Genomic DNA, 16,856 nt, shown 5'->3' on the forward strand with positions numbered 1-16,856 from the left:
CATCCTTGTATTAGTGTGTTTAAGGAACCAAGTCTGATAGTGTTCCAGCCTGGGACCTGGTGGGAATACTACCCAGCAGCTCTGTAAGTGTCACATACACAAATAAAGCAGTGTTAGAACACCAGAACAACTAAGCACTGGTCTTATTGGGTTGCATAGAGAGTCTTGTTTACACTGCTCCTCCACATAGGATGGGAAGCTATTTTGGCTGGAACTGCTGGTAAACAAGTCTCTCCCAACTTACTGTTCAGGCCACTGTAGACAGGGCCTTACAAGCAGGTGGTTAGATTTATGTACATGACTAACCTGCAGTCTGCTAGAGAAAGGAGCAATTCCTGTAAAAGACCTTTCATGGGTGCCTGGCTCCAACTACTCTGCTTTCTCCTCCCACCCATGTGGGGAAGATTTATTCAGTTGATAAGACAAGGATACTTCCCACTTATCCAGTTAAGAAAGTTGGGACTGTATCTGAACTAAGGTTCTTGGATCTTAGCCCAGGATACAGTCTTCCTTATGCCACCCTTGTACTCTGATTGGTTGCTATAAGGCCTTCTGTTTTGACTGGTTACAGCCAGCCTTCAGAATGCCCCACCATGTGATGGTTTCACTTTCAGCCCTTCCCCTGATCTCTACTTCTTGCTCCTTGAGAAAGGCTTCTCCTGCCTTCCCTTAAATGGAACTGAGGAGCTGCATTTAGTATCTGAGATGGTTAGAAATTGATGGCCAAATGGAGAAGAGTAGCTAAGGAATGCAAGAGATCCAAGGAGCCAGCAGAGATATTTGTAGAATCATTATGGCTATGAGTCACCTGCAGTTAATCCAATCCTGAGCCAACATGCAGGGAATATTACTATGAATGAGCACAGAAATGCTGACCTCAGCTGCCTACATTTGGCATGAGTGTGTACTTCTGCCCAATCCTAAGCACTCTACATCAGAGCTGTGAAAACCTCTTAAAAATAGGCAAGTAAATAGATGAGCTAGCAGCTTAGTCACTAACATTACCTGCATTGTGACTAATCTATCATCCACCATCACCTCCTTTGTCAGGAAGTCTGCTCCTATTGTTGCTTTGTATTGGTTACTGAATTTCTTGTTCACATACTGGTTCATGAGTGATGTCTTCCCCACCCTGTAGGAAGAAACAAAACGAGCCAAGACTAATCAAGTAGTTTCTGCAGACAGCATTTTGATACCCATGGCCGATTCAGTCCAAGTGTTTTTGCTTTATTTAATAGCATGAAGAAGTGTGTTGACCAAATGCCTGATCACAGTAAGCTAGACATTTAGAAGACACTCACATCCTGGACAGGAGAAGTGACTATGAAACTCCTTGAGCAAGAGAGATGTTCAGATTGTATAATACAGTTAGTTTTGGGGGCTGTGTAAGCTCAACCAGCCCATTTGGTTCTGATCAGGAAAGGGAGTAATGGCAAGCACTTTTGGAAGTGTTGCTTTGGTACAGACATAACCAAACTTTCCCAGGGACAGAAAGACACTGGGGGAGTGGGTAGCTCATGCCTGGAGCAGCAGGGCTTGCCTGAAGCCCATCCCCAAAGACCTACTTGGTGCAGACCAGGACTCTTTGTGCTCCCTCCCCCAGCTTAGGGCCAGTCACTCCTGCAAACTCTGGAGGGAAATATTCAGAGCTGTGGCCAGTCAGGTGCCTGGGCTAGGGCAGCAGCAGGGTGTGTAGTGTGCAAGGAGTCTAGCAGACTGCAATTGAGCAGGGCAGCTCTCCCCATCCCTGACCACTGGGGACTCCTGTGCACTCTGCTGCCCTGGCCCAGACACCCCATGCCACCCCTCCCCCACCATAGGCTTGTGGCACCTCTCCCCTGGCCTGGAAGGGTGTGCCAGTTTGAAGACACTGCTTTAGAAGATTCTAGTCCTCAAAGGATGTTGAGATAGTACCTAGTGCAAAGGGACCCCCCCCCCCCCCCACCCGCCAAACTGATTTTAAGCTTTCAGACAAGGACAGGAAACGCTTTCCAATGAGAAAAATTACTATATTCTCTCCACAGCCCAGCCTACCTCAAGTTCCTTCAGGTTATCAAGTGACCCTTGCCCCAGGTATGAAAACAGCTATGCAAATCTTAACTGCTTATCACAGTGTGATGGCTAGTTGGCTGTACAGACGCAAAACAAGCTCCATTATGTCCTGGGAACACGACCGTTAACATCGCTAGGCACTTCAATGAAGCCAGTAGCCTAGAAGTAGGAGGAGTTCTCCGAGATACTACTGGAGTATCCACGCCTCAAGGCAGCCAAAGTGTTCTTCTGTATCAGCAGCTGTGGATGTGGTGGTGGGACAGATTGTGTTATCAAGATGAGAATTCAGGGTCAAAATTAACTGTTGTGCAGTAACTCCAGGAACAAAAACACGTGCCAACTTCACTGAGGAACAGGAACCGAAGTTTTACAATCTTTGCTCAAGGTACACGAAGCGAATTATCATACTCCCAGATCACAACACTTAAGCCAACAACGTAGCTAGCACATATTGTTGTTTAGGACCCAATTCCTCCATTGCCCAAGCGAAGGTAAAAAGCTTTGGAGATCTGAAGTCTTTTCCTGGAAGTTCAGTTCCGTTGCAAGATCAAGTAGAGAGATTCACCAAGCTGAGTTTAACCACAGAACTTGGCAATGACTGTTAGCGCTTTCTAGTAATTTAGTAATACTGGCATGGGGACAAACACGTGGAGAAGCGATAGTCAAGTACCTAAACCATAAGGCAGCAAGTCAGCCCTGCCTTGCCACCAAGAATACCAGTACAACTCCACTGGTGCCTAACTGAGGCAGAACACAACATTTGCAAGCCACAGTTAACAGACACTTCAGCTGGAACACAAGTCATTTACATAAGTTAATAAGGCTCTGCCACTACCCAAAGAGCTCCAAGGATGATGACTTCAAAACTTCCCTGAAGTCATCTTTCAAACTAAAAGGAAAGAGATAAGTTCCCATCACACATGAGGAAGGTGACTGCATACTGTTTTCACAAAAAGTAAGGCATTAACATGAATTCAAACAGCCCCAAGAAATCCGGTGTTCTTCTAGCAAACGTTAGAGGGAACCCATCCTGTTCCTGAAAGTTTTAGAGTGCAACAAGAGCTTCTGAGCTTTAACAATGACAATTAGTACTTGCTCACAAGCCTTATCTAATGTAGTGGTTGCACATTGGGTTTATGCTTAGTTTGCCATCACAAACCCCATTTATAGACTTATGTTATGCATAGGAGGTGCAGTCGCCACGGTAGCCTGAGCTACAGCCCTCCACTACATTTATAAGGCTGTGGAGTTTTGGCTTCTTCTGGACAGCCGGCCCAAACTGACTCACCTGTAGTGCAGCTAACAGTGTGGCCTAATGGCACCAGTTAGAGGTGGGCTACTGGTCCCTGTCAAGCTCCTGTAGGAGCACAGACAGTATAGATAAGAGTTCTATTTCTTAAGGGCATTTTTAATGTTCTCTCAGCGCAGCAACAGATGGGAGTATTCTGTTGCCCATATTTGAGCATCATCACTCCCATAGTTTCCTGTGCTTCATCTCTGTCTACATCCATCTTAGATTAAGACCTTAGTAGGACCTAGTACAAAGGAGCACCAGCCCTCACTAAGGACCCATGGGCACAGCACAATAAGTCTGTGTTAAACCAGTGTAAACCCTTTAGGAACACTTAAAACCAGTTAAAGCAGTACTGAATCTTAGTGTTTACACAAAGTCTAACTGCTGCAGAATGATCTCACATTTATTGGCCCACAAAAGCCAGAACGCAAACTGGTGAATTATGAGGTGCATTCGCTGAGGCCTACACATTTCTCAATCTGTTTCCTAGAGACACAAAGAGTATTTTAAGAAGAAGTTTAAAAAAAACCCAAAAAACTCACTCATCACTTCATGTTTCATCTGGTTTTACAGAGTTCCTTTCCCCCATCCAACTACCCCCTTTTCAGCAAAGACTCTGTTGGGGTTAACTGCTTGCACTGAATCATTCTAGTAGATGTCACAGCAGATTCTGATCTAATCTAACTACAGATCAGTTCTCTCAATGTAGGAAAAAACAGCAATGGTAAATTATTTTGAGGCAGACAGAAGCGGGATGGACCTTGAGATTTGGACTCACTCCTGACAACTGATGAGAGTGTGTGGGAGTGATTTTTAGAGTTTATTTGGAAGAAGAGAGTTTGGAGAGCATTCAGTGACCACACAGTCAACTGTTTTAACTCTTAGCAAGAGAAGGATACACAGAAAGTTTACTCTCATGACACCACTCAGCAGTGCTATAAACAGACTAGCCTTATAATCAAGCCCATCGAGTACATTTCATTGACTGCAAGAAAAGGATTTAGCCCCAATAATAGTCATTCTCCCCCACCCCTCGCCCCCCCGGCAAGGAGACTGAAGCAGGCATCCCTGCTTCCACCTCCCCACTGAGGCCCCAGCTACTTGTGGGCAGGAGTGGGAGAACAGAAGGAGTGGGCCAGTCATGTAGTTGGCTGGTCCAATCCTGGGGGAAAGGACAGCAGGCCAGGAGTTGCTGCCCCCATCCAGGAAGACACCACCACAACAGCTGGCAAGGAGCTAAGATCAGGATCCATCCCCCCACTTTGATCCCATCACAGGGGCAAGAACCTCCATACTCATGTTACGACTGGTAGTGACACTTGCTATTGGGCTGACTAGTAACAAATGGAGCTGTCTCAGCTCCTGTGGTGTCTTCTTTGGGTCTGATGGGTGCTGCTGTGGGGCACCATTCCTATCCCACTCCCGCGGCTTGACAAACAGCAGCAGCCTGGGCTGGAGCTGAACATGGAGTGAGCCAGCCTTGATTCCTTCCCCAAGCCAGGTCAGAGCTGTGAGATGAAACAGCACTGCTCCACCTCAAGGATAGGACCAGCTCACTAGCTGCTGTGCCCCCTCAAGCAGCCACAGCTAGAAGCTGGTTTCCATCTCCCTGTGTTACAAAAACTGCAGCAGTTGTCAGTCATGTGACCTGAGCTTTCACTCATGCTACTGCTATGACTTTTTTTTTTTTAAAGTGATTTTCTAAGGCTTACAGTCCACACTACCTTCACCTCAGAAGGGTGACAGTACCCTGAAGTAGCACCTTGCAGAGAACTAACTGTATGGCACAGTTTAGACAAACTTTGGCTAATAAAAAGCTTTAATCTCTAAAGATCCATTATGTACAAAGTAGTCTTACTGGTGTGCCCTCAATTACTGTTGAGTCACTTCTCTAGCAAAAGAGTTTAAGAAAACTGAAAGTAAATTTTATGTAAACAAGTTACTACAGTTTTGGTTTTACTCATACCAGAAATATTTTAGGAGTATTGCCAATGCACTTTTTCCTGGCATTTAGAGGCAGCTTGTGCCACTTCAGATGTATTGGTGTCAAGTAAATGGAAGTGGTGTTTGTGGAGCTCCCAGTAACTTAGAAAGTTACGTATACTCTAGCTGTAGAGTGATTTGACTTACTGATCCATTGGGAGCCCTGTAGTTCTGATACTGAACCTCTTAATTTCCCTCTTAATCTTGTCACTTTAGACAACATGGAAATTGCTAGGCTGACACTTCACCCTTAGAAACTAAGTACCAGTCACTAGCATTAAAGCCTTTCAGGAGGCTGCCTGTACTGCTCAAAGTGGTGATGTGAAGTTCTGATGTATCAGAGAGTGTTGATATCAACAGCCAAACTGAAGTTATTACGGCATTATCTGCCTCATCTTTCTAAGAACTGTGTCTTATTTACTGAGCATGCTGTGCATGGACAGTCCTACTACATTCTGACCAGGACATTAAGCCAGTGTCCATTCTTTGGAGACTGTAGCCATTAGTGCTTGTGTGTGAACAGCTGGGTCCCTTATTCATAAACATGAACTTACAGCTTTAAAAGCTATAGCTAAGTCATACAGAACCCATCTGAGTTCAGATGTAGTCAGTGACCTGTGCACTGGAGCTTCTCTGGCCAGGTTTGGTGTTGATCAGTACATTACTGCCATCACTACAAGCAGGCCAGGAGAACATGAAGTCACACTTCTGTACCCATTACATTGATGATCAAAATTCCTGTTCTCCATTTTTTGTTCATGGCAGGTACAGCCATCTGTTACTTATTTGGGTTACACCAGATAAGCTTTGCAGGTTTCTACAGAATGACTGGTGGAGCTGCCCTGGTGTACAATAAGAGATTTTAAACAAGGGTACAGATGAGCCTGACATCCCCTCCAACTGTGCTTTCTTCTTTAATCTGTCTCTCCTCTTGCTTGGGCCATAGCCTGATGGGAATACAATTCACTTGGAACAGGCAACTGTCTGTTAAGAGGCTTAACTTCTAGAAATTTCACTCTTCTGCAACTTAAGAGGGGGTTCTCTTGTCTTTGGAGATACCTGTGTGATTTACTGAGTTTCAGTCTCATGGCAAAGCATCCTCATACGGAAGGAGTTGCATGCTTATGTAGGTTCTCATACACCAGTGCTGTAGTGTGTTATGGAAAGCCTTCTATGGGACATTCATTCATTCTTCCAATATGTTGGAGAGATTTTTCAAAGGCTATTCCAAGCCAAGTTTGATATTGTGCCTTTAGTATCAAAGGATTTGTGTTGTCTTAAAGTCAGTGGTGGATGATTGAAGATGCAACTACCTCCACTTTAGTGAAACTTGCATTGGACAGATTTTCACTGTCAGTCATGAATCTACTCTAAGCCATGGAGATGGCCTCAGAACCAAGGCACTTCTGTTAATGCACTTCAAGCAGCAAAGTGCCATTCCCATGCCCACCCCACCCCCAACCAAGAAGAGAAGAGGGAGTGCGGTATCTCCTCCCCCACCCCCCAGCTATGTCTACGCTACACAGCTTTTAGCAACACAGCCATGTGCTAAAAATTGGGCCGTGCAGCTGCTATCTGTGGCCTCTGCTGACAAAAAGCTTCCACACCCAACAAGTGTTTGTGTTGTCGGCAGGAGTGCTCTCTTGCCAACAATGCGCTATTCACAGTAGCACTTGTTGCCAAGTTTGGTGGGGGGAGAAGAAGAGGTTTAATACTTCTGAAAGACAGAAGTTGTGTTGTTCAATTGCCAATACATACACACAAGCTTGGAGATGGATAATGTTCCTGCATTTAAGACAAAACGTGAAAGAATTGTCAAGAACATGTCCATTTGGAGAGTAGTTTTGTGAACCTGAGCAAGTTCAGGCCTTGTCTAGGCTTAGTTTTGCTGGTCTAGCACATGCAGTGTTGTGAGAGGAAGAGATGGCGGGGGGGGGGGGGGGGAAGGGGGAGAGAGAGAGAGAGGGAGCGCGCACGTACTAGTGAAGAACCACCCCTCACTGATATAGCTGTGCTGGGAAGAGCCCCAATGGGGTGCAGTTTACTAGCATAAGCACTGTTGCGGGTATAAGCTTCTGTTGTTCAGGGAACTGGTATAAGCTACACCACGGAAAGCCAGCATAAGCTACATCTGCACAAGGAGGGACTGCCAGTTCAGGTACAGTGGCAAATCCTTAGGGATTCTCTTCCTCTCCAGAATATCAGGGCCTGTGCTCTGTGTGTGTCAGTTATTGAGTTACATGAATCCGATTTAGTTTAGTCAAAGCAAAGGTAAGCATGGTATGACCGGGTCCCTTTACTGAATGGAACCTGTTGTGCTTAATCTGAACTGGTTTAAGTTTTACCAAGCTTACATAAAACAAATCAATGGTATTGGGTTCCTGGAACCTATTACTTTAGAGAACTAGAGCATACAAGACAGTTTGCCACATGTTTATGGTAGAAAGGGAAGATCAGTTGCTATTCTAAAGCAGCTTCCTGAAACCTTTGTTTGCAAGTTTTGTTCTCTAAAAAGACTGTGCTGGCCTGGATAAGCAAGTTAGTTATCAGAATAGCTATGAAGGCCAAAGAAGAGATTTACATTGGATAAATAGTCCAATTGCCTAGTCTAGATCACTTGTCACAACTACCAGACTAGAAATGTTGAGCTGAGATACCAGTTGTTTTATAACAAGTGTGTAGACCCTCCTAGTGAGGAATTTGACTTTGTTCTAAGGAAGAGTCATTCAGATCTGATGGTGCTATCTTGTAAGAGAGCATATTCACATCTCTTGCACTACTGGCTCCAGCTAGCCGTTCTTGGAGACCATCTGAAAACTCCTGTCAGTCACTAAGCCAGTCAGCAGCATTCCTTTCTGCTGGCTTCATCATCGCTTGGGGAACTAGGTAGTCTCTAAACAAGAAAGAGACCTTTGCTGTATTCTTGACATAGGAAGTTCTCCCTCCCAAGAGCACAGGTTGATCCAGCAGCCTTGGAGGCTAAATCTAAGAGCCATACTGAAGTGTGCATAACCCAGACATCTACATTCTCAAAAAAATATAACCCCATAGCTCAAATCTGCTAGCCAGGCAGGGAGCAGAGCTCTGTCTTTACTAATTCTGATTTCGGATAGCCAGATGAGCATCATAGCTAAAACTGTTGGATAGTTCCCAAGAAGAGTCAGTTACCTAGGAAGTTGTGTTCCCCCAACTCCACTTGGTATACTCCAGAATGGTGTAATGGTCATTAGAGAAAATAAGTACTTATGTAAAGTGCAACTTATTAGAAATTCTTCTGCAGTTGTCAAGAGGCAGCATGAGATGATACCACTGTGACTGTGCCCTTTTGTTTCCTGTTCCCAGGGAGAAGAACAGCTGTTTAAACATGCATCTCTACATCGAGAAAAGGATGCCCTAGAGATGCTCACATGAGAGTGTTAGAGTGAAAGTTATTTGATAATCAACTGGATGGATGCACAAGCTGAGACAGGCTAATGTCCCAAAACATCCATATCTGTTACCTTTACAGTAGCCTGCTGTCTAACAGGTGTAGTGCACATTGGTATGATGAGTTTGCCTTGTACTACTGTGAGGAGTCTGTTTCCCAGAACAGTGGTTCTCATCCAGACATATGGGTACCCTAGGGTAAGCAGAGGTCTTCCAGATGGTAGATCATCAACTCCTCTAGGTATTTGCCTAGTTTTACAACAGGCTACTTAAAGCACTAGTGAAGTCAGTGCAAACTAAGACTGAGACATTGACTTTTTATACTGCTCATATACACACACACACTACACTAAATGCAAATACAATGTAGAATCTACTTGAACATAAATAAGGAAGCAATTTTTCAGTAATAGCGTGCTATAACTTTTGCAAGCAACTAGTTTAAGTGAAGCTAAGCTTGGGGTATGCAAGACAGACTCCTGAAAGGGGTCCAGTAGTCTGGAAAGGTTGAGAGCCTCAGACCTAGAACATGAAGGGGGCTTGAAAAGTTTGTTTTCAGGGTGACGAATAAGCACTCTCCTGGGAAAGCCATCAGCTCCTGCCAAGTCTAAGCTTTCAGTTGAGACCTGTGTAAGTAATGCATTGCTGTTGTCTTAAGGTCTGAAGAGAGTCCCAGTGATTGTTGCTTGTAGCATTGCCAAGCTGCAAAGTTACTAGTTTGTCAGTTTTCCACTCCAAGCAGTGGAAGCATGGAGAAACTGAAGATATTGCCAAGAACAGACCAAAAATGGAAGGCAGAGTAGCAGAGACATTCATGACAATAGCTAGGAAGCTCTGAGGTTGAAAGTGGAACAGTGCTTTTCTCTTCTGCAGAGTGGGGAAGAGAGCCTTGGGCATTACTGGTAGGGACACTCATACAAGGGTTAGAACCAGAGCAATTTGAACCCTTACTTCCTCCCTTTGTCAGCCAACAGAGGGAAGGCAGTTGCTTCCCACCTGTATCTTCAGTGGTGTCAGAGCGCATTTAAGCCATCTGACTATGAATCTGATACATTTTAAGTTCTAGGTGAGTGGCTAAATAGTGAGTGAGCAAGCGTTAAACAGCAGAGGAAAAAGGACCATCACTGAATGCGTGGGGCAGCTAGAACAATACAGTATATGCCTCCATGTGAGTAAAAGGATGGATGGATGGCATTAAGGAAGAGGAAACTAACGAGGTAGTATTTATTTTACACTAACCAGTGTTCTGTTATGCCTTTAACATGTAGGAAGCACAGTGGTATTGTTATTCCTCCTGGCTGGGGTAGCCAGGACAGCATGGCAAACACTTCTGATCTCGTAGAGGAATACTATGGGATCTTTGACCAAGCAGGCAGCCCAGTAGCAGAGTAACTGAAAATCATGCCAAGTTATTTGAAGTTAGTATTTCAGTAAGTGATACAACAAAACCTCACATGCAACTGCTTGCAGTCAAGGCTTAAACTGTGACTCTGCCACTCTAGGGCTAGTGTAAGGAAAACTAAGACATTTCCCCTATCATGCTAAGTTACTCATAAGTTGAGCTAAACATCCAGGAGGATGGTGATATTTCTATTATTTGCTAGTCAAGACATTTTGCATGAGGGAAAGTTGTTTAAGAGACATTAAAGTGGAATTAACATGTGGATTTTGACAATACAGAATAAAAGATATACTAAGCTAAGTGGACACCCATGGTCCTGAATTATTCTTCTAGCTTGCAATGTGACTGAATTTCCCACTTCTAGGATGGAGTAGTGAGAAGATTTATGGGAGGTGACCAGGCCTCTGGGTACCTCCCAGGAAAGAGGTCTATTTACAATATACTTTGCAAGAGAACAGCATAACTTTGCTGTTAACTGGGCAGCCGAGAAAGCAATTTCTCAGGAATTTAATACAGTACTTCAATTTGATGGGTTAACTAAAGTGCCTTTCTATTCTGATTTGTGCTGTCAGAAGTAAATTCCACCATGGGTTCAACATATATCAATGCAAATTGTGACCTTTTGGTGAATAAAATTACATCTGAAGTTTAGATGCTCATCTGACACTGGATATCAGAAGTAGACTTGATGGTAGCTGTTCAGTCAAAGTACAATCTTGATCACCACACATTGTTGTAGCAGGATTCAGCCACATTAGGTGGCTAGTGTGACCTAAACCAGGGATGGTTTAGAGATGATGCAAATGTAGTGATTGAACTAGTTAACTGGCTGCTTGCTAAAACAGCTTTGTTAACAGCCAGTCTGACCCATGTGTTTAGAGGTTTTGGGCAGGATGTGATATCCATTGACCAATCCAGTTTTCATGCCATTAAGTAAAGAGGCCAATACAACAAATCTAACTGAATGAGCAGATCCATGTGACATGATTTGATTCATTAAGTGATGCAGCTGAGTGGCAACCCAGAATGGCATGTCACAGTTAGGCATTAGGTACAGCCTTGCTTATTCTGTTATGACTCAGACAGAGATCTCTGGCCAGGCAAACATTCCTTGACCCCGTTGAGTCACTGTGCATACAGAGCACTTTTAAATGGATAATAAGCTACCTTGAGAACATTGTCCAGAGGTCCACAGAGCAAAAATACTTCTTGCTGGCATGTTAAGGAACTACCCTTCAGGCATCATTTACAGCAGTCAGACTTAACTTGTTCCATAAGGGAAACTATGGAATTAGAATTACACAGCTACTGTAACTAAAGAAATCTTCATCTTCTGGCTTTAGGAGGCTCTTGAGTTATTTACATTGAAGTCAGTTAACAGCTACTGTTTGGATGAAGTGCTCCTTAAACTCAAATACAATTTGCCTATAATTATTATTAGTGTGCACACGCTGTGTTATGGTTACACAAAAACCACCTCACTTTAAGCTTCTCCAAACACTTAAGTATCTAGTACCATTCTTGAGGAACTCACTATGCTTGTACAGCACCTCAGATGGTGCCTGTACATTCAGATGCATCTATATAGTAGCAGTAACAGATGGCAGCTTCCTGTCAGATGAGAAAGTAATTAAATCTCCCAAATTACAGGAAGTGTTAATGGTATTTTAAGTGGACTGTGTTTCTATAGAATTTAGTATTCTCGTCAATTAGGACTTCAAAGAGACCTTTTGATGAGCAGTAGCAAAAAATATGAAATCAAGCATGTTTTGAGAAAGTTGATAATTTGAGAAGCTTCACCAACTTAGGTTTAAGGTTTGATATGGGCCACATTTTAATTCAGTGTTTCATAGGCTACCGCCCCTCAAATCATATTACTACCCACCTGTTTTGTTCCCTTTACTGTGCTCTTCCCCCCTACCCCACCCCGTAGCTGGCAACTCCTTTCCCAAAAGAGGAAAGAGTCACACTAAGGAACAGATGGCTGGCTGCTCCTTGTTTCCATTCTCTTTGCAGATTAGATACCCATAGATACAGCTGAAATAATGAGCAGCTACCACCATGTGATGAGTTAGCAACAAGTGATCAGTGGACTTGTTTTGGGAGAAGTGTTCAAATTACTGCAATTTTCAGTTAGTCTAGAGCCTCAGTTTCCAATCAGCTTTTGAAATACTGGTAGCAAGACATGCTGCTGGAGTGCTTTGTTTTACAGAGGGTACTACATCCTGCAGAGTTCCACCAACCAGCTTTCAGAAGCCAATATTCAGAAAAGATGCAGCCATTGTAACTTTTAAGACAGTGTGACTGAATCATATGATGCCTGAAGTCAATACAGTGGCCAGTTTCTTGGACATTTAAAGGCATGTCATCTTAAACGAGGTGGGTGAACTGATACTTCTGTGGGTGGAAGGGAAAGTTTTCAAATACGGCTGCAACATTACTTTAAGATGTTATTTCTCAGTATGTTATATGCTGAAGAGGACACGGAGTCCAGTAGTTAGAGGACAGGATGGGAGGCAGGACTAGGATTTTCACTTTGGACAACTACTTGTGTCTCCGTTTGTCTGTACATTATGGATAAGGCATGCTAAAGAGTAGCCTTTTCGAGGGTCCCAAAAGAATTACTTGGAAGTATCTAGTAAGTTCCTTGAGGCAGGGAGTCTTATCTAGTACTCAACACATTTAACTAATTTCCTGCTTTACTAGGAAGAGAGACTTTATTCTCTATTCTGTTTTGAGAGTTATTTGGTATATGGCCAACAGCAAGTACTGATGTTGGCATACAAGTTAGAAATACATGGTATTAGGTGGAACTGCTAATATACAAATTGTATTCATAAAAAGTTACATATGTAGAGACTTTCCCATACAAACATTAAACCAGCTTAATAGGGAAATGGGCATAGGGTGACCAGATGTCCCAATTTTTAGTTATTACCCTCCACCCATCCAGATTTTTCACACTTGCTGTCCTGGTGACCGTAAGGGGGTGGGACAGAGGACTGATAGGAAAAAAGCAAGCATGACAAACACAATAGTGATAGAAAGGCAACTTACACACTGGTAGAAACTACAGGACAATTGCTTACTTCCAGGCTCCAGTCAGAAATTGCAAGGCTGCTTTGCCAGGCTGGGAGACTAGAGATCAATAGGACAAAGCAGTTGAAAAATCCATCTCAGGAGTAGACAGATGCCATAGGTTGTTGTGAGAGAGAGACCTGACTTTAGACTGTTGGCCTATCAGACAATCAAGGAGATGGTAAGCAGTAAGTAGCTAAAGTAGCCTTGCATACAGGCTGACTTAAGAGCCACTTTCTCCAAAATGCTTTGCTTCTAAATACGTTTTAAGAAGTTGGTTGTGTTACTTAACACCACTGTCACAGGGGAGAAGAGAATCCTAAGTCCTGCACACAAGTCAGACCTGCCAAGATAAAAATAATTTATGCACAGGAGGGGACTGCAGCCACAGCCTGGTGTGGAAATCAGGTGACTGCATATCAAGAGACTTCAGTGTAAGGCCCAAGGGGGATGTACTTGAAGAAACCAGAAGGGAATCAGAGGTGCAGTTAACCCTGTAACTGACACCCAGGATTTGAGGTTTACAGAATTCTTGGACACAGTAGCTGTGAGTAGTTTGTCTCAAAGCTGTGCAAGATTTAGAATCAAAGTTATACCATGGCTCAATTATACCTTCTGCTGCCCTCCAAATACAGCATGGGTGGCAGTCAACATTAGCTGCACACAAAAGTGTGTCTAAGTTATTTTAGAATCAAATATAGAACTGCACTATAGAGCACCAAGTTTGTTAAAATTGTTAAGGATATTATGTCAGAGGTCATGGAGATCTGAAAGACAATTCATGACATTTTCCATGCCCAGCCACAGTGGGTGGTAGGTGCTGGAACACCCTCCACCCCCACAAGGCTCATGTTCTCATTCCCCACTCCTCCTGCTTGAGCTTTAGTCATTTCCCCCAAATCAGCCATGCTTCTCTCCCCATTATTTTTAGTAAAAAAAAAAAAGAAGTCAGACAGATCATGGGCTTCTGTAAGCTTTTGGTTATTGCCTGTGACTTGTCTGACTTACTAAAAGTAAGTGACAAAGTTAGAACCTTATGGATTATGGACAAGTGTAAAGGTGAAAGCTTGAATTAAGCATTTGGCAGTTTGAGGGACAAAGCTAAATTTGAGCCTAAAGGTTCGAGTCCAATAAGAGTGTTTGCAATCCAGAAAGCCAGGAAAAATCCTGGGGATATTGTAAACATTGCAACATTGAACCTAGAAGTGAAATTGACTAGACAGATTTGTCCAACCTAAAAAAACTAAGTAGTGAGACATTAGATTTTAAGAAGCCACTGTGTTAAACAGGCGCATTTGCTGGTTTACAGGATATGTAGGTTGACGTCCCTTTGTCAGGAGGTTTGTTTCTGTACAGGCTGAGTTAGATTGCCAACTACATTTTTATTTCCTCCTGGCCTTGTGTTTTCCCCTACTGCCACTGCTCCCTCCCTTTGGTGTCCATAGGAACAGTACTTGGCTCACTCTGCTGCACAGCCTGAGATTACAGCATCATGTGTGGGCTCAGCATGTTTAATCACCTGAAACTCCTTCACTGTGGGAGCAAGTGCAGTAAGTCAGCCTTGCCTGACATCCAAAACAAAATGTACAACTGCTGTTCTTAGGTTTGTTTTTAATACCAATAAAGTTATTGTTTGAAAAAACCACCATGTAAGACATCTCTTGAAGAAAATCAGATCAGCACAACTTTTACAGGTGGTTTTCAAGCAAGATTTCAAAAGGTCTCAGTCAGTGAGATGGAATATGCAGAGGCAAAAAGACAGTATATCTACACTGCAGTAAGAGACCCACTGCCCAGGTCAACTGACTCAAGCTTCCAGGGCTAAACATTGCAGTGTAGAGGTTTGGACTTGGTCTGGGATCCAGCCCCAGACCCCACAGGGGGAGGAGCCTCAAGCCTAGCTCCAGCCTGAGCCCAGGTGTTCACACTGCCACTTTTAGCCCAAGCCAGTTCATCTGGACTCCAAGCCTCAGTGCTGTGGGTTTAATTGCAGCATAGACATACCCTTGTAAGATTCTTCTCCCAGCAGGGAGAGGGGAAGTCCTTGCAATTTTCAGTGGCACTCACACTGCCTGGGTCCTGGCCATCGGTCCAGGGGGCTCTGCATTTTAATTAAATTTTAAATTAAGCTTCTTAAACATTTTAAAAACCTTATAACTAAACTATTGTAAGTAAAGACTTCCTAAAAACGTTAAAATGTCTTATGGCATGTGAAACCTTGGAGTGAATAAATGAAGACTTGGCACACTACTTCTGAAAGGTTGCTGACCCCTGGCTTAAATTCACACCTTAGCTTATTCTAGTATCACTTCCCCAGATGGACAAGCCCTAAGGAAGGCTGAATCAGGACCAAAACACAAGTGACTTCTGAGACTGAGTCCTTATCCATCCTTAAGCCTGGATTACAGTTGTCCTCAGAGCATCATTAGGGTCTTGCCTATGCCAGTAGGTATTACTACCATGGAAAACAGGATATCCCCTATCCCTTTCTAGATTAGACAAGGCTGCAGGAGTGCACCAGGCTTTAACCCTCATGTCCATTTAGTTAGGGTTAGCCAACAGAGTGCTCAACGCTGCCTGCCATTTTTAGCTATGTCAACACTAGTTTACCCACTAGAAGAGAGATTAACTGGTAGCAACAGTGGGAAAGTTTTATGGAGTTGAAGACTGACTTTACAGAGACAGAATTAAAGTTGCTTAGATGTTTAACATGTTTATCTATTGTAAAGGAATTGGATTTCTAACACTGCATAGTACCTTAAGAGTGGAAGTATGACAGAAGAAATTTCTATTTAACCTCTAAGGCCTCCTTTGTAGGATAGAGGGTCGGCTTACCTAGCAAGTGACATGCATGGGTTGTCAACCCCTATCTTAAGGCTAAAATCCAACAATGGATGACTGGAGAACTAAAGTAGTGAAACCTGACTGAGGGCTTGGGGGGAGGCGGGGTTCAAGTGAAGAGAAAGAAGAAATGATTCTTTCAGTTTATGACTCTGGCCTTTGAGTTAAGCAAGCTATTGTTAGCAAAGGCATATCCAATGAGTCTGAGGGCTGAGAGAGCTACAAATACATATTTAAGTTTTCCCAGAAAGCCTCAAAAATTAGTATTACAAGACACTGTGGTTTCTAATGATAGAAATTAGACATCAAGAAGAACATTGTTTCCAAAGCAAATAAGGTGCTCAGATCCAGTGATGAGCACGGTACACCTAGACAGAAGTGAGGACACTGATTCCTCCTCATCCCTACTGTTAATACCCAATACTCATGGCTCCTCCTGTAATTGAGAGGAGAGAAGTTTGCCTGGGAAAAAGTAGTAGTGGTTCTTTTCCCTTTACTTTGGGTATCTACCTCTGATTCTACCAGTCTGGAGTAAGATACCACATCCTGATATTAAATTGTCTACCCTTGCTGCCTTATGTGTATGTTCTAGGGAAGTCCCGCTCTGGGTCACTTGAGCCAGGGGAGTTACTGCAGTATGAAGCCACAGAGGAACACTAGGACACTACATTTATTCCAGAAGAGTAATCTTGCATCCTTCAAGGGATCTGGAGGCCAGTTATACAAAACTGAACCCGCAGCTGCACCAGAAGAGTTCACAGAGCAAACATTGTTTCAGGA

The 16,856-nt window shown here is 43.5% G+C and overlaps 1 protein-coding gene across 1 annotated transcript in view; it reads right to left on the reverse strand.

The window, feature by feature from the left end:
- Positions 1–16,856, reverse strand: part of RAB7A (RAB7A, member RAS oncogene family) — a 28,815-nt gene that overhangs the window by 5,167 nt on the left and 6,792 nt on the right. Inside the window, exon 2 of the mRNA XM_032801329.2 lies at positions 1,006–2,941. Coding sequence (XP_032657220.1) covers positions 1,006–1,113 — 108 coding nt within the window. The 5' untranslated portion in view covers positions 1,114–2,941. The remainder of the gene's footprint in view (positions 1–1,005; positions 2,942–16,856) is intronic.

This window comes from Chelonoidis abingdonii, chromosome 17, assembly GCF_003597395.2.
Source record: "Chelonoidis abingdonii isolate Lonesome George chromosome 17, CheloAbing_2.0, whole genome shotgun sequence".
Lineage (NCBI taxonomy): Eukaryota > Metazoa > Chordata > Testudines > Testudinidae > Chelonoidis > Chelonoidis abingdonii.